Source organism: Trichoplusia ni, unplaced genomic scaffold (genome assembly GCF_003590095.1).
Source record: "Trichoplusia ni isolate ovarian cell line Hi5 unplaced genomic scaffold, tn1 tig00000901, whole genome shotgun sequence".
Taxonomy (NCBI): domain Eukaryota; kingdom Metazoa; phylum Arthropoda; class Insecta; order Lepidoptera; family Noctuidae; genus Trichoplusia; species Trichoplusia ni.
In genome coordinates this window covers 1-19,714 of record NW_020800074.1, presented here as the reverse complement: position 1 = coordinate 19,714, position 19,714 = coordinate 1, and the positions used below count along the sequence as shown (strand labels likewise).

At 33.8% G+C, this 19,714-nt stretch overlaps 1 protein-coding gene across 1 annotated transcript; it reads right to left on the bottom strand.

Moving 5' to 3' along the window:
- Window positions 1–6,751: 6,751 nt before the first annotated feature.
- On the bottom strand, window positions 6,752–7,449 carry LOC113507184. Its single transcript, XM_026890046.1, has one exon. It carries the CDS (start codon window positions 7,386–7,388, stop codon window positions 7,011–7,013), a length of 378 nt encoding a protein of 125 aa, XP_026745847.1. The 5' UTR covers window positions 7,389–7,449; the 3' UTR covers window positions 6,752–7,010.
- Window positions 7,450–19,714: the final 12,265 nt, after the last annotated feature.

The following is a 19,714-nucleotide window of genomic DNA, read 5'->3' as shown; positions in this document are numbered from 1 at the left end:
TATTTTCAATTTGTTTTTATAGTTTTCATTTTAAGTATAAATAAATATAACATTTAACAACATCGCACAACGTCATCTAGTTTCAAACTAAGCACAGCTTGTATTATGAGTGAAAGACAACGATAAACTATTCATATCTATACTGTAGTATATAAAGCTGAAGAGTTTGTTTGTTTGAACGCGGTAAACTCAGGAACTACTGGTCCAAATTGAAAAATTATTTTTGTGTTGAATAGACCATTCATCGAGGAAGGCTTTAGGCTACAAACCACGCTTAATCACGCTGCGACTAATAGGAGCGAAGATACAAAGGAAAATGTGAAAAAAATAGGGCAGGTATAAATCATAACTTATATATTCTACCCACGGGCACGAAGTCGCGGGCAACGCCTAGTTTCTAATATAGTACTAGATTAGCAAACATATTATTTTCTCTTCTCATTACTGTAAGCAGTTGAGAAAAAAAGTGCTAATTTGTCACTTAAATATTTAGTCCCATTTGGATGGAGCCTTAGTTGGTCATATGTGTTGAATTTGAGGTTGCTTCGACATTTTCTATTAAGATTCTCTGATAGGAAAAGTTGACAACAGAGATTAAAAAAAAGACATGTAAAAATGATGATATAAGTATCTACTTGAAGAATAAATGATTTCATTTTATATTTAACGGTTGTTCACTGTCGTTCAAACACAGTTAAAACATTCAACGGGCCGAGTTAGTTTAACTCATAAACAATAAACTAGCAACTCCTACTTTATGAGCTTTATGCTATTTTAACGCGTTATTGCTGTATTTTATCTTTTTAGGTTAGGAACTAGTGGTTTGTTCTTGTTGGTTTTATATAATATGAGCCATAAAGCTTGTACATTAATGTCGCTCATTATTAACTGCGTACAAAGAAGAGGAAATAATATAATAAGGCGTCATTTACCTAAAAAAAAACGACAGAACATTACGGAATTTTGTCTTTATATCGAGAGGGTTTCACAAACACTAAAGTCCTACGCACAAAGATACCCATACTCATGACAAGCATTCGTGGATCACACAAATGCTTGTCTTACGCGGGGATCGATCGGAGTGGGTTTAGCGCAGTAACCTCAACCACCCGGCTATCTGTGCAGTCAAACTGATTTAAAGTATTGTCCAGAGAGCTTATTGCCATATTTGAAAGTAATTTCACTGTAGTTGCAGTAATATTACATTAATTTTGTCATTAACTTAGGTCTAAACACTACAAATGCGTTATTTTATACAACTATTTTGGTTATGAAGATCAAGAAATTGCCTTATATAATATCTAATGTTTCTAATTCTTTTAATAATCCATCTATGAACTTTCAGTTGTACAAGTGTTATCAGTAAACAACAGTTTTATCTAGAAATTTATCTCACGGATTCCTTACATCCAAGTAATTCCATAACCCTTAAAAATTACACGAATATTTATAATAATAACACTCCAAAGTTAACTCAATATGACTTTTGACATTTGATAACACAAACCGAGAGAAGTATTACATGTCGTGAAGCAACAAAGCTAGAACAATTGCTAGCGAAAAATATACAATAATTGCTTCGACATTTATAATTCTCAAAAAGTCATCGCATTACGTTCGATACATTATCATTTAAACAGCAATAAATGCACACATTTCGCTCTCATTTTGCAAGTTCAAGACACGTAATTCCACTGACATTTGATAATACAATGCCGCGGCCGGTATCGTTTACAAACAGCATTATAAAGCCGAAAAGCCAATTTAATACTAATGTGCTTTCATCCAAGCACCATTAAACCACAATGTTATAGGTATGGTAATTTCTGAAAACTTTGGTCATTAGAACAAGGCCAGTGTGTAAGTGCTCGGAGACTGTTATATCTACACACCGCGGCCAGGTGGGACCACAGGTGATGGTCTGTGTTATAAAAGAGGACCGATGTCTTCTTTAAAATTAATGGAGAGGTTTTCTCTTTTTGATTCAAGGTAAAACATACTTTTAGGGATAAGATGCATTGAATAAAATGAGCTAACAACAATTCTTAAATACCCATTTAATCTAATGTTGGAGCTTCTAATTTCACCAGGTTCCGATGAATAACGTACCTCACGGGCATTGATAGCCTAGTGGTGTAACCAAAAGGCCTACAAAGTCAAAAATCGCAGGTTCAAATGCCAGCAGACGCGACATAATAAAATATATTTTCGTAAAATCGTTGAACTTTTCGAGGAAACTTATAAACCGATTTTTCAAGGGTGTGTTAAATATTATACAGCAAACTCTGATATTAAGTTTTATATCGACCATACGAAAGAAGAAGATCTTATTATAGATACATTAGATCTCCCAGTTGTTCCTATTTGGTTTCTTTATTTCGCCATCTTCTACATCTTGGACCACACCATAAACGTCTAGGCTTGCTAACTACCAAACTTCCAGCTATTATATGTCAAAACAAGTTGAAGCCTTTTGTATCATGTATGCCTCGTCTTTGTCAACTATGTAATTTTAGTTAATATTTAATGCTAGACTTTATACGTCACTTTGTATCTTTTGATTAGCGGGTCGTTGACATTGTTTACGCGATTTGTTGCTAAGGGATTTTATTTAATTATTTGAATGACTTAAAAAAGAAATGGTTCGTAGTCGTTTTTTGTACCTTAGAACTTCTTAGTGGATGAACAGTTTTTGTCGATTTTCAATTTAACATGAAATAGCAGTCATTTGGTCCTACATTAATTTAATTAAGCTAAGCTCATTAGTTTTTATTTAACGTCGTCTGTAAGGTTTTTGATTTAAAAAATATGATCGAATATATTTATTCCTGTAGCTTGATTAAATTTCTATCTACTCACCATATTGTATTCCTTAAAACAAGGGGACTAATTACACCGAGTAGAGCGCCATATCTTCTCCAGAAGTACGACTTTCTCACTTTAAGATATGGTAGTCCCCATGGGCAAGACTGTTGATGTGAAATAATGAGAAGGCACATTATTTTACACGATCTTACTTCCAAAATGGTAAAAGTCACGATTTAGGAGCCAAGCCCAACAAGCATTGGTTGAAATAAAATGTATGGTGTTGAAAATCTTCTTGGTATTTTTCATGTTCTTTCTATTAACTTCGGTACTATAAACCTATTATGATAAATTTTCATAACCGGAAACAAGGAAGAGTTATTCTATAACTAAAAAGTTAAAAATCCCAACAAAAACTGCTCTTACCTTCACCCTCCATACTAAAATCCTCTCTCTGATTGACAGTAACCACATTCACACCAGAATTGCGATACCAAAAAAAACCCACAAAGTGAGCATTGGAAAATATTCACGTTCTTTTATTTGATCAATTTTTGTATAGGCCAATTGATGGGTGATCAGGAAGTGGAATTTTTGGGGGAAACGATCTCATTTGTGCTTGCTCTTTGATGAGATGACTGAGTATCGATTGCAGCTCTGGGGGATTATTCTGATAATCCTAATTCGAAAATATATTTTTGTTCTTTTTGTTGTTTGTAAACATCCAGATTTTCAGTTTCAGTTTCGACGATTAGTATTTCAATTATTAAAAATAACTACGATAAGATTTTCTGTGATGAACTATTTTTTGTTTCTTTTTGTCGATTTCCAAAACTAGATTTTCAATTCATTGTACGATAATCAGTGATATCGAATTCATTGCAAATGACTTTGCTGTTTTTGATGTGTCATTTACGCAAACATAATTATTGAAGTAGATGAAATATTTTATCTGAATGTGCGATTAAATACTAGAACTGTTTACATATATTATGTACATGTCGGTACGAGAATAATTTTAATAAAACACAACTGAAATATTCCGGTAGGTACATGTTTACTAATCATGAAACTATTGCCATTTTTAACGTATCATTTTTCTCGCTTTTCATTTAGGGGAAAGTCTTCTCTTTGATCTCTCTTCATTAAAGAGAGGGAGAAGATCTCTAAGAGCAAAAACAGACCTCATGACAGGCCCAAAAAGGAAAAAGCGAGCCAAACTCCATTCTTTCTTACGAAATTGAACTCTCAGACATAGATCGGGATACATTTTGAACATTACATTGTATCAATGACATAATAATCTTCGATGAATTACCCAATCATCATTTATGTAATAACTTCTTCACTAGATTGCAGAGTCAGTTTCAAGGACCTAAAAACTTTGCTCAAACGGTTTAACAAATAGGCACAATGTCCTGAGCCGACTGACAAACTTAAATTCGTTATAATAATATCTATCAGAATACATTATCTGCTATCTTAATATCGATGGTATATCTCATTATACTGCTGTAAAGCTTTAAATAGAAGGCTTATCTCTTATCATTACGATATTATGTACTGATCTATTTATTAACCTTTGCCCGTCTAACGCATGACGCACAATTTATGATTAATAAGGACCAAAAAATTTAAACAAGATTATGACAATTTTGCTGCCTATTGGATACTCTGATGTGTTTTTACTTACTTTGGTATTTTTGAAGTCATCGCGAATGTTTTCTTCAATTTGCGAATTGAAAAAGATATAAAGTTACACAGATATCACTATATTGGCATTAAAAAAAACGTGGCGTAAATATATTTATTTGTACTTTTATACATGATGTCCTTATTTTAATGACTGAGGAAGGACCTTTGTTTCATAGATATTTCAATTAAAAACTATTTTCCCGGTTCAATTCAAAACTATTGCATCTCCCACTCAAAATATGCATCTGTAGTGATTAAAACTAAGAGAAACAATCCGAAATATATCAGGGTATTCCACAAGGATTTGCAGTCGTATCCCCGAAGGAAATATAAATACAGAATTGAAATATCTTATAATGTGTATCGGAATCCCTTTCCTTGGTGAAGAACAGATGACCAAAGTACAAAGAGCCCCCATTCCTTTTTCACGCCGAATGTTTTAAGGATTAAAGGGGAATAGTGAATGGGTGGCTGCGGCTCAGATAAGACTGGCCCAGTCGTAAACGTTCGATAGGTCGGGAGCTACTTATGACTATGAATATTTATAACGTATTAGCTGAACGTCGTTTGTGTTGCTACCGGTGAATATTAAGGGTGGGTTGCCATAGTAAAAAAATATATTTATTTAGGTTTTTTTTGTAACACTAAAATGTTTGAAAAATTGTTTGGAAAGGGGATATTTTGTTTTATTTATATTTTAGAATTAAAAAATGTACTCCACTTAGGGATTAAAACATTCGTTCGGAAATTCTTTATTTATGATGGAGTCCTTGTTTGGTTTTAATAATAAATGATTTGTTCAGGATCTTAAATACGTAAACCCCATAATATTTTGTTAACCTGAGCCAACTTTTTTTATTATTTTACTTTTATTCGGACGCTTCAATCTTCGCTAGGAATCAAATGAAAGATTTGGAAGTATTTTTCTTCTCATACACTTACAACACATCCCCTTAAATGCAAATTATAAATGTTTATATAAAGAGTTCAATTTATATTCTAATTCGATGGCTTGCCGCTAGAGGGCAAGGTGTCGTAGATGATGACACTTCTCAACCTAAAATAAAGTCGTTGAGACAAAACTGCGGCTTAAACTGCACTACAGAAGATTGTATCACCCCTAGTTAAGATATTCGGATAGATACAAACCTCCTTGTAAATATTATTAAGTTATTTAGATTCCAGAATCGCTGGAAAGTTGTTGCGAGGAAGATGCTTTTAGAATTCCTTTTTCATTTTGAAGAAGGTTCTTGCTGATGCTAGAGAGGTCTAACTAGGTTTTAGGAGTAGATTCGATCTGTTTAATAACTAAAGAATATATCAAATTAATCTCACCTACTTGAAACAATTTGGACTCAACTTTGTTGACTGCACTGCCAAACAATCAATTGGCTAGTTAAATAATGGTTGTATAATTCTTGAAGCTGTTGTGTAATACGTAGGTACCTAACTTTGGAGTACCAACTAGCTTTAGCAAGGACTCTAAATAACTAAAGATTCGGAGAAAAGAAAACGTTAATCTTTAAGGAGTTTGTGACGACTGAGTTTCAAAGGAGAATTTAAGAACAACGCACATCAAAATACCGTATTAGTTGTCATGGTCTCTTTGTTTTTTCCCAGATTAAAAAAAAACATTTTCAGGTCGTCACTTAGTAAACCGTTACATGGCTTTTAGCACTCGCCATTTACAATTGAATTTTAAACAAAAGAACAGCATTAAATTGGTTTCCATGTTCATTTATACTTATCACTGATAAAACATTTTGTCACTAAATAAATTATATCCTTGAAAATATTATCTCTGTTATGTTATCTTTTATTTTACGCGTAGATAAATAGCAGTACCTGTTAATAAAAATACTCATTTTCCCTTATCTTACATTTATTAATTAATTACAAGAACCAACTTAAAATTATTTACAGGAATGAAAACTGATTTAACATTATTAAATATTAACAATCTTCGAAACCTGCGTCGATGTCATGACAGTGAAATTCACATCATTCGATATTATTTTAACCTGATCGAAATATATACGATAATTATCTGAAAACGTTAACGTCGTAATTTCTCGACTCAAGTAAATAATTTCGAATGATGCTTTATCATTACTGATTAAAATTAACACGTAGACAATGTAGCTATCAATATCAATAGATAACAAACCATTGGTAGAATTTGTATATAACAATTTTTACTTCAAGTGTTTGTGCACGAGGCTATGATGATGAATACAAAATAGAGGCTTGGCAGATACCCGTCAAAAGACATCAAATTCGTCGGGTATCGGAGCCTTGCCATGCCGAATATGCGAAGGCAATTACACCTACTTAAATGGCACACATAACATAATTTCACAACACAAATTAAACTACTAAAATAGCACTGGATTTTCAAAGAATATCTAACTTTTATGTTAAAACTGCTTTTATACCTTGGAACTATAACTTTGTCTTACGTGCCCGCTTCGGTTGAGATATTTTCATGATTATTTCGTACACTATTGATGTTAGCTTGTCGATGCACTAAGCTCTGCCATATGACCTCTTGAATCTGCTGGAATATCGTCATTACTTTTACTGTCACCTCCAGCACCGCCACCTGCTGGAGGGTCTGTGTTCTCCGGAGCTGCGGGTGGGTCTGTGGGAGTCGCTAACGTGGTAGTTGTTGCAGGTTCGGGAGCGGGAGTCTGCTGCCCAGGTGCTAGCGTCGTCAAGGAATTCTTCAAGTCCTGGAGCTCAGTAGACAATCTGTTCCTCTGTCCAGCAATAGCCAAGGTTGAAACAAACAGGGAGAACGACAACAGTGATAATATCACTATCGTTTTGTTGTTCAACATCCATCCTAGTGTCCTCTCGGTATAATATTTGCAAGAATTGTTATTCATATTTTCGGTTTTTTTTCACGACAACCGTGCGACTCGTGTTCGATTGCAATGAGTATTTCACTTTCGATATTAGGTTTTATCGACATTTTATTTATCAGCTGATAATAGCTTGTACTTCTTAAGTCTTGATGTCATTTCGAAATTCAACCTTATTGTCAAGAACAAAAAAATCATTTTTGTGCAGTAAGTCTACGGATTATTGATTGGTTCAGATAAGATAAGGCTCGACTATTTGTTGGTCAAGGTATTTGGTGAAACAATATGTTTAATCATATGTACTGTTTTTGGTAAATAATTATGTCAGTATTGTGCAACGAAGCCCTTTTAAACATTTCATAACCATTTGGAAACAGTTTTCTTTTTTAATTAGATTGCCTTGATGATCTAGTGGTAGAAATATGGTGAAATAGTTCAATATAATTTGTTATTCTACTTATTTTGACTAATAAGTGCATTTTTTTTTATTTAAGATGGTCTTGAACCCATTTTTTTTCAATATTCAAGTACAAAATAATTTTCTATATTTTTTGTTGCCCAACTTCCTACGTGCAAGTTTTAAATGATTATTCTTTTATCAAAATCTCTTTATTTATTCAGGAGACGTCATACAACACGGTTTATTTTTCTATTTAAATATTTTTATTTACTACTAGCTGTTGCCCGCGACGAATTTCCCCCGTTTTTTCCACATTTTCCATTGTTTCTTCGCTCCTCATAGTCGCAGCGTGATGTTATATAGCCTACAGCCTTCCTCGATAAATGGTCTATTCAACACAAAAAATAATTTTCAAATCGAACCAGTAGTTCCTGAGATTAGCGCGTTCAAACAAACTCTTCAGCTTTATATATTAGTATAGATATAGATTTATTTATAAAAAAGCATTGCCTTTATTTGACTAAAAGTAAGTAGTGATAACAACTGTAATACGTCATGGTCTTCAAATTAATGTGAAGACCTATTTGACATCCCGTACCGGGTGACTCATTTTTTTTCCGAAGGTTTCAAAATGAAGCAACGAAGGGATCAAAACATTAACTCTGAAAGATATAGAAATATCAGAAGTCCCCTCTATATTCCAAACCATAGTATTATTCTTAGAAATTACTTCATTTCGAGACATAGGGACGACGTTCGTAGGGTCTCATATAAATTCGTACAATTTGTTTCACGAATGATGTCATTAACCTCAAACGAAAGGGGAGTCAGTTTTCTATATAAAGCCATAGTAGAAATAAGCAGATTATTTTTGTATTTAATTAAGGAGGGTTGAGGTTTCGTAGGCATTTCATTCAGAAATAAAGTGTCCTTGATCAAGCGTGGTGACTAAAAACTAAATTACCGGTCAAGTGCGAATCGTGCCCGCGACTATGAGAGTTCCGCATGAATAATAGGTGAAAGAAAAACAAATGTTAACTTATCCAAGATGCTTAACATCGACATCTTTTTTTCCTTTTTTTAAAAGGAATTTTATTCTTACTTAGTCTAGTTCTCCCGATTCATACATTCCCGATACAGGTTTTTGACGGACACGACCAATATATTTCGAATTCAATTGCATTTGCAAAGTAATTATCTTTCAAAATTTGTGTAGGAAAAAAAAACAAACAAACATCTCTTTAGCTTTACAATATTACTATAGAAATGTCTTGAATGATTTCTATCTATAAAGAACATTCATTTTCCGACTATGTGAGGTACTTAGGACATCCATAACCAGAATTTTAACGCCCCTTATCTGTGAGTCACTTAACATCCAAATGTTCTGTTATCAACTCCGGAAAATCTTTATCGATGTGTTAGGTTATCTATATCCACCTATGTCGTTTTTGTTTTGATACATAGGGATTTTTGTGACTCATAGGAAGACCTGACGCATGTTTCTGAAAATTTTACAAAAGGTTTGGGACAGTGGTCAAATATTGTCGCTATAGTTGCAAAAAAATAGTTGTATCGGATGGGAACTTTTTTTGCCGTATGAAAGAGAATGGAAAGAATATTTATCTCCTTGGTATAAATGCACCTTTCGAAATTCTCTGCCTTGCCTAGGAATAACCGTGGAAAGTGGGAGACATCTATTTGAAATGATGAAATTAGAAGCTATCATTAAAATACCATTTACTTAGGTACTCTATTACTCTAGTACCATACTTAGGTAGTTAGTTTTTAAGCTCCAAAATAAAATATTATAGAGAAAATGAAAAACCCTTTGAAACCATGTCCAACTCCTTTTCGAGTTATCATTTTTTACTTATGCAAAGGCAAAACAATTCAACTTATGGACTAAATGAATGAGTACAATAAAAATACAAAGAAATAAAACAAATGCAGTCACTAATACAAAATAGAATATAAACAGTTGAACATCTAAATCAAAGCAAAGCGTATACATAAAATTGAAATCAAATTTTCTAGCGGGCTTTACCTTTGGGAAATCAATGACGTCACACATCACACTCAGTTGATTTTGTGTTACGCTTGTAAAATAAATATTTTATTGATTATGACTCCCGCTTTGGTCCTACTGAAGTTTTTAATGCTTATTACTTTCGGGTAAATTTAGTAACGCTAGGGAAAAGGTGTGGGGAAATTTGGACTTTTTAAACTTTTAAAATTTTAGAACCATATTTTTTGGTGCGATGAGGATTTTTGCAGTTCTCAGTTCTCCTCTTCAATTTTTTTTAATCAGAATAAGCATTTAGTCATTATTTTGTTGAAATCAGAAAAACAGGTTTTTTTGGGTTCCTTCTTCTTTATTTCTCAGCGACTGAAAACTCGTTTAACCCTAGAAAGATAGTCTGCGTAAAATTGACGCATGCATTCTTGAAATATTGCTCTCTCTTTCTAAATAGCGCGAATCCGTCGCTGTGCGTTTAGGACATCTCAGTCGCCGCTTGGAGCTCCCGTGAGGCGTGCTTGTCAATGCGGTAAGTGTCACTGATTTTGAACTATAACGACCGCGTGAGTCAAAATGACGCATGATTATCTTTTACGTGACTTTTAAGATTTAACTCATACGATAATTATATTGTTATTTCATGTTCTACTTACGTGATAACTTATTATATATATATTTTCTTGTTATAGATATCGTGACTAATATATAATAAAATGGGTAGTTCTTTAGACGATGAGCATATCCTCTCTGCTCTTCTGCAAAGCGATGACGAGCTTGTTGGTGAGGATTCTGACAGTGAAATATCAGATCACGTAAGTGAAGATGACGTCCAGAGCGATACAGAAGAAGCGTTTATAGATGAGGTACATGAAGTGCAGCCAACGTCAAGCGGTAGTGAAATATTAGACGAACAAAATGTTATTGAACAACCAGGTTCTTCATTGGCTTCTAACAAAATCTTGACCTTGCCACAGAGGACTATTAGAGGTAAGAATAAACATTGTTGGTCAACTTCAAAGTCCACGAGGCGTAGCCGAGTCTCTGCACTGAACATTGTCAGATCTCAAAGAGGTCCGACGCGTATGTGCCGCAATATATATGACCCACTTTTATGCTTCAAACTATTTTTTACTGATGAGATAATTTCGGAAATTGTAAAATGGACAAATGCTGAGATATCATTGAAACGTCGGGAATCTATGACAGGTGCTACATTTCGTGACACGAATGAAGATGAAATCTATGCTTTCTTTGGTATTCTGGTAATGACAGCAGTGAGAAAAGATAACCACATGTCCACAGATGACCTCTTTGATCGATCTTTGTCAATGGTGTACGTCTCTGTAATGAGTCGTGATCGTTTTGATTTTTTGATACGATGTCTTAGAATGGATGACAAAAGTATACGGCCCACACTTCGAGAAAACGATGTATTTACTCCTGTTAGAAAAATATGGGATCTCTTTATCCATCAGTGCATACAAAATTACACTCCAGGGGCTCATTTGACCATAGATGAACAGTTACTTGGTTTTAGAGGACGGTGTCCGTTTAGGATGTATATCCCAAACAAGCCAAGTAAGTATGGAATAAAAATCCTCATGATGTGTGACAGTGGTACAAAGTATATGATAAATGGAATGCCTTATTTGGGAAGAGGAACACAGACCAACGGAGTACCACTCGGTGAATACTACGTGAAGGAGTTATCAAAGCCTGTGCACGGTAGTTGTCGTAATATTACGTGTGACAATTGGTTCACCTCAATCCCTTTGGCAAAAAAACTTACTACAAGAACCGTATAAGTTAACCATTGTGGGAACCGTGCGATCAAACAAACGCGAGATACCGGAAGTACTGAAAAACAGTCGCTCCAGGCCAGTGGGAACATCGATGTTTTGTTTTGACGGACCCCTTACTCTCGTCTCATATAAACCGAAGCCAGCTAAGATGGTATACTTATTATCATCTTGTGATGAGGATGCTTCTATCAACGAAAGTACCGGTAAAACCGCAAATGGTTATGTATTATAATCAAACTAAAGGCGGAGTGGACACGCTAGACCAAATGTGTTCTGTGATGACCTGCAGTAGGAAGACGAATAGGTGGCCTATGGCATTATTGTACGGAATGATAAACATTGCCTGCATAAATTCTTTTATTATATACAGCCATAATGTCAGTAGCAAGGGAGAAAAGGTTCAAAGTCGCAAAAAATTTATGAGAAACCTTTACATGAGCCTGACGTCATCGTTTATGCGTAAGCGTTTAGAAGCTCCTACTTTGAAGAGATATTTGCGCGATAATATCTCTAATATTTTGCCAAATGAAGTGCCTGGTACATCAGATGACAGTACTGAAGAGCCAGTAACGAAAAAACGTACTTACTGTACTTACTGCCCCTCTAAAATAAGGCGAAAGGCAAATGCATCGTGCAAAAAATGCAAAAAAGTTATTTGTCGAGAGCATAATATTGATATGTGCCAAAGTTGTTTCTGACTGACTAATAAGTATAATTTGTTTCTATTATGTATAAGTTAAGCTAATTACTTATTTTATAATACAACATGACTGTTTTTAAAGTACAAAATAAGTTTATTTTTGTAAAAGAGAGAATGTTTAAAAGTTTTGTTACTTTATAGAAGAAATTTTGAGTTTTTGTTTTTTTTTAATAAATAAATAAACATAAATAAATAGTTTGTTGAATTTATTATTAGTATGTAAGTGTAAATATAATAAAACTTAATATCTATTCAAATTAATAAATAAACCTCGATATACAGACCGATAAAACACATGCGTCAATTTTACGCATGATTATCTTTAACGTACGTCACAATATGATTATCTTTCTAGGGTTAAATATCACTAATCTATTGAAACCACCGTGAGAAGGAAATATACTGATGACATAATGAAAGGGAAAACCACAAGTACAAAAGAACTACTTTAGCCGTCTGGCTTTTCCTTTGAAAACAACCCTTTTATGAACTTGCTAACAAGTTCAAAAGCCTAAAAAGCGACAGCAATCGCAACCGAAACACGCTATTCACGTGAAGGCCTAAATTAAACTTTTTTTATAAAGCTTTTGTTACTGATTGCACTTGGATCGTTTTTTTGCGATGGTATGATATGTACTGATATATTATGATGGATTCAACTGCTTCATTGATCTTAATTGCAGATTTGTCTCAATCTATATAAATATATAGGTGCGGCAAGCAGTCGAAGATCAATCGAAGTGCAATCGAGGCCTATGTCCAGCAGTGGACGAATATGGGCTGGTGATGATGATATAGGTATTTACCTGCAGTGAGCTAGCATGCTGATCAATGCCTTAACTTTTCTTATATGAGAAGAAGCCTATGCCTCGGAGTAAGATAATTATAAACAGGTATTAAATAGAGTTCGATTTTACAATCCTTGTGCATTCACTGGTTCATAGAAACTCAAGCTGCAATAATAGTTTTTTGTATAATTATGGATACGTATTTTTTAATTTGTCCCGCAAACATAAATTGACCACATTACAGTGAATGAAACTTACGCGTGACGTCACGATTGAGTATACATTTTACCATATCATTACGTCACAAGCCTTCTCTCCTAAACTTTAAAGATGAGCTAATCTTTGTCAATTCTAGTTTTTCTGAAAACGGAAATAATACATGTCTCATACTTTTCAATTATCTAACTGAGGGACTAATGAGATTTTTCTTTTTATGCCCAGTCATCATCCCTATTGTCCTCGTGTAATAAATTAGAAGTAGAGCTCTGTGCTTGGAACAATAATGTAAATCGAACACCATGACCAATACGATACGTTGATATAATCCGATTTTAACAAGTAACTGCTACATTGTCGGCCTTAAACACATAGTTCCGGTCTGTGCAGGGTTGCCACTTAAGCCAATAAAAAATATTTTATTCGCAAAATGTAATAATAAAATAGATGCGGTGAAATCAATTGTATTCAATGTTCAAATATGCATTGATTAAGCAATTTTTTTAGCTTATGATTTGATATAATAATATCAGTAGTTTTACCCAATTCTTAACAAAATATTTTAGATGCAACCTTTACTTTACTCAATCATCCTATTTTTTTTCATCTTACCTGTTATTTTGATTTTATTATTTTGATTTCGGCCATACCTTCAACTTTGAAATCATCGTTTACTTTTAGGAAGACCTTCTTTGATGAGATTTTTTTATTTCCGTTCAGGAAAATTATACGTCAGTTATCAAAATTATAAAAAAAAAAAACCAAAATCCTTGACAACCCTATCTCAACAGTGTAAAGCTTCAACCGCTTGCCTTTTCACTTGAGGAGTTAAGCCAACGCGCTATCAGGGCTGGCAGACCGCGCGATTGTTGGCTCAAACGCTTAATTTCTTGCGCCTCAATTGAGAAATACAGCTCAATTGAACGTTGCTTTTTATTTTCATACTTTTTCACGTCATAAGTGATTGGAGTTTTATTGCTTTTTTTCAGCTGTTACGAGTTTTCTACTTGTCTTTTGTGTGACGTCACTAATTGTTCAATAGGTAGTGAGTATAAATTATTAGCATTTTATACTATTTACTGATGTTCGCCAATTTATTTTGTAATTTAATAGAAATTTTGGTACTGTCACATGTTTTTTTTGTGCTTACTTCTTGCTATCTCTTCATCAACCTATGGCTGACTAGTATATTACTGTTTTTAATGTAAACATTTGTCAATATAGCAAAACACTTTTCAAGGAAAAGAGGAATTTAGAATCGATTATATTTTAAATGTTTAACTAACTGAGTATTGTTCTCCCGTATGACCATACATTTTTTGTAGCACAAAATCAAAATACACTCCCTTAATATAACAACAGCATAGTGTGTTCCAAACCACCCCCAAATTTTCATTGAGGAATCTAAAAATGGACCTTCTAAACCAAAAATAGAACAAAAAATCCTATTACATCGATTAAGTACACAAACGAAAGCAATATAAATCTTTGTTTCCTAGATAGTTAAAGGTAAGGTGGACCCATAAAAAGCCTTGAAGGAGTTGTGACAAATATCGTCTCGCGGTTGCAGTGACGTGAAAAATGAACCTTTTAGATAAGGGACCGACCAATTGTTATGTATAACTTGTCCAGAAATGCTTGACCTCCCACGCAAAACTCTATAGCTTAACAACTTAACTGTAACACGACCTCAAGTCTTTCTCTCTCTATTGTATCTTATAGAGCTAACAGAGACAAAAATACACTTTAAATTTGAGGAAAATCTGAGGCAGTTATGAATGAAATAGAGTGAAACATTGGCATTGAATATGAGAAACGAAAGGTTAGAGAGGTCAACATACATGGAATGAACACCCCTGGGAAGGCCCTTTAGATCGACCCGTTCCTCAACTTTGGAGTTTGAAATAATTTTCACGGTTATAATACTGACATTTGAGGTCGGGTTAGTTTTATGAGTGTTGTAGTATTGTTTGCGAAATTATTAATTTAAAGTTTAGCTTTGTTTGATATGACATGTAAGGCCGATAAAAATGGTTTGGTATACCACACAAGCTGCAGTGGCTAGATGGAAAGGCTAACTACAATGTCTTAAGCGATAGGACTGCTCGAATAGTGATCGTTTTCGAGTAGTTTGTATGGTATTTGTTTTAAATGGGGAATTGACCAGAATGGCCTCAATTCTCTATTGCCAAGGACCTGTTCCCACCTAAAAAGGCAACCGAGAAATCAACAACTGAATTTGAAAACCTCAAAAATTGAATTGAACGTCAATTTCATATCGGGAAATATACGTTGCTCGAAAGCTTTTAATAAATTACCATAAACATTATACGTGTTAATGCAATGGGTAAAAAGGCGTTACCTCCTAAAGTACGGTCAACATTAAAAGTGGGTAAACAACGGATAATGTTCACAAATCTATTGTATTCAATGAGTCGCTGTTTTGTTCGTAACCAAATATGCTTGACACCTTATATAGTCACAAACATACTAAACACCATTTAACACGTATCTGAAAAATACTGGCACTTATTAATTTGTGTTCTGTTGACTGATTTTCGTTGCTGACTGTACGTAATGACGTCACATTAACTGATTGTATCTGAGATGGGTATTAAACAACTTTTAAGTGCTACGAGGGGAGTTTTCGTGAGTATAAGGATGTAGGGAAATTACAAAGTGTGGGGTTATTCCGAAAGGGGGAATATTGAGAGATTTTGGAAGTTAATCGTAATGTTCTCGATATGAGTGTAGCTTACCAGTGCTATCTATTACGTAAGGGAATTATTGTTACTACACATACATATATGTAGTGCATATCTATATTGTGTAATTAATTAAGGAAACGACTTAAACTGTTTAGTCACCTCCTAATTTTGTTATCAAGCGTATACGTAATATTTTTAAAACTGTGAAGTAATTTCAAAAGAATGTATGTCCTAACTATACATTTTAAAAAATGTTTTCACATTTCACATTAGTTAATTCTTATTAAAACAATATCCTCAACTGGAGACCTTAAACAGGAGCAGAAGCGACGACGAAATTACAGGTCAAACTAATCGGACTATCCCGATAATTCGCGAGAGTAAACCGTTATAAATAACTAGCTGTTGCCCGCGACTTCGTCCCCGTGGGTAGAAGATATAAGTTATGATTTATAATTGCCCTGTTTTTCTCACATTTTCCATTGTATCTCGCTCCTATTAGTCGCAGCATGATGGTTTATAGCCTAAAGCCTTCCTCGATGAATGGTCTATTCAACACAAAAATATTTTTTCAATTTGGACCAGTAGTTCCTGAGATTAGCGCGTTCAAACAAACAAACAAACAAAATCTTCTGCTTTATATATTAGTATAGATTACGATGAGCCTCATTCGTTTGTCTGAAATTGCACCTTATTATTTTCAAAGACTTGATACCAGGAATTAGAACAGTTTATATTTAGATAGCGAGGGTGAATATCTTCCCTTCATGAGTTTATGTTATAATCCTTTACGAGTTGAGTTTACTGAGACGAAAATAGTCCTCATTATAAGTGCATGATTATTAATAGTAACTTTCGGCTTCATTGTTTGATAATTGTGAAGTAATTAGTATTTTAATATTTAATGAATTCATTAACATCAAAGTCTAATTTAGTATTTTTCTGTATATATAATGTAACTATGATCTAATGAAAAAAATATATTCAAAAATCGTTTTCCAAACGATAACTTAACTTCCTAAGACATAATATCATTTACATAATTCCATGCGGGTTTCTTTCTTAAAAATCTCCTCCAATTATCGAAGTAAGCATATTGCTATAAATTAAAACATTCATACCACACAATAACATTTTCTTTCCCGTCAATTTGTACCCAAATACGACTAAAATTTCCCCTGAAATTTCGACTCAAAAACACCCTAAAATCATATTCAAGAACACACACTCGAAAACTACTCACGAGCTGTTGATTACACAAATATTTACCTTTCGAGACACGTAATACATGATATTGATGTCAAAAGGATCAAAGACGAACCCGAAGACCATCTGGCCCTTATTAAAGTTAGAGGCAAACATCCCCTGTTTGTCTAATCTTGCAAACATGTAAGGCAAAAATATTGTGGCTGTATACGTAAATTGGATGAACGAATATCGCTGAATGTGTAGTTTGGTGCAGTGTTATGTGTAAATGTCATTTATAGAAGCGTCTGCTTGAGTTTAGTTTTTTTATTTCGTTTATTATTTTCGATTAAACAAAAGTTGATTTTTACTTCGTTAATTTGTATGGGATGACTTTTGGTAAGTATAGTTGATGAATTACAAGTATTTTAGGTATAAAGGTGTATTAGATATAAAAAGATTACATTTCTACTTACATGTTGTTTGTTGTTTGGTACAAAGAAAAAATATGAAATGCTCACTTGACTTGTTTCAAATGCTGCTTGTGGGAAAACAATATTTTTATTGTTTAAAAAAAAATTGGTAAAAAATATACCAAGCCCACATTTTCCTATACGTGCCCTGAAAATACGAAAGGACTCAGTAAAAAAAAAACGATCTCTAACTCTTCAAAAATATGCAACTCGTCATCGTCACATCATTTACTACAAAATAGTTTCTTCTACTTTATCCTAGGAAACATCTAAATAAAGTTTATTAAGTCCCACTGTGGTACGACTCAGTCTACATTAAGTATGCTTGAGCGTATACGATTTACAAAGCGTTATTACTGCACCTTATTCTGCTTGAAATGTTATGGGAGTTAAGATATATTTGGATGCGGTATTTTAAATGAAAGTCGTAGTTTTCGTTTTTGTGGAAATAGAAACAATAAAACTGCTTAAATTATCATTCCGCTGTCTATCTGTATTTTTGTTTGTCTATATTCAAATAAACGGCAAACATCGGAATCATCTGTTTTTTTTAGTTTTTATAGTGTTCTCCTTACTGCGTTCTGTCTTTTTGGTCAGATTTATATTAACTTTCACAGTTAGGAAATTCGACCTTGTGGAAGTTTCATAAACATTAATATCACATACTCAAAGACACCCAGACTATGAACAAACATTTTATGGAACCGAGGTCGATATCCTGCAACTAAAGAAGGCTAATCCAAACAAATTGTTAATCACTTGTGTAACCTCATTTTGAACGCTATGATTGGTGTTAATAGCCTCTTGGTCGATCAATCACTTCTATCATAATCGGTAGATTTGATAAAATATTAATAATTCAGCCTTTCAGTATGTGAAAGTAAATCTAACACATAAAATAACAAGATGTTAATTTCATCGAAATCGGTTCAGTCGTTTGAGCGTGAACAGGTAACAAACAAACTCACATACTGTCGCTTTTAACATATTAATGTGATTTAATTTATTATAGATCTTCACAACCATCATATAAAGAGATTTATCAAAAACTAATATATTACTAATGAAAAGGCTCAAAATGCAGGCACTAGTTTTTGTCAGCGGCTTTGCCCACTACAACTCTAAAATGACACCACGGGAACATAACATCGGGGTAAAAACTACCCTGTGTATTAATCCACAATGTAAACTACATATGTATTTAACTTATTACCTATGCATATCAGAATTATCAGAAAATTACATATTAAAACAGTTGCTGGAACTTAGACCTGCAACTATGGGCATAATAATTCAATCTTTGAAACCCTAGTTCACATAGCCAGTCCAAATACTTAGACTTTTGTTTAGTCCTAGCTACCGCATTAGGTTAAGTAACCTGTAATGGTAGATTAGTGTGATAATTAAATAAATAAATAGGTACCATTTTTTTTTCCAAATGTTTCTAGTGGTTTTTGCATAAAAGAGTCACAAACACCCATCCATACTTATTTTTTTGCGTTTGCTATATAAGTATGATAATTAAATATGATTCATGCATCGATAAGATATTATGCTAATATAAAGTCAATGAGCTAGTCACTGCACTACAGCTGACTCATACTTAGTCATAGGGATTAATCACGGTCGTTTTAAATAATCCATTTAATGCGTAATTAAAACGGAAAATGATTATGATTGAGATGAGTATGTGTGTATTTGAATCTGAAATAGTCAACATCACTTCTCAAACCAACATAATTAGGAAAATAAACCTATGCCAGTTATATAGGCTGAACATATTTTGGTATAAAATTGAAATCAAAACCTATATTTTATGTAGCCCAATGTGTCCCTCTGCTGAGTAAAGGCCTACCCTATACCCTTCTACGGTTCTCTATCTTAGACCACAAAGAGCCAGCTAATGTAGTTAGGGTAAAGATCGTCCTACCAGCGCTTCCTGGGCCGCCCACGCCGGCGGCGGCAACTATCAGCTGGCTCCCATTGTGGGGCGACTTTTGCCCAGCGGTCACTGTCAATGTGAATCAAAAACCTAGTCATATTATTATTTATTATGAT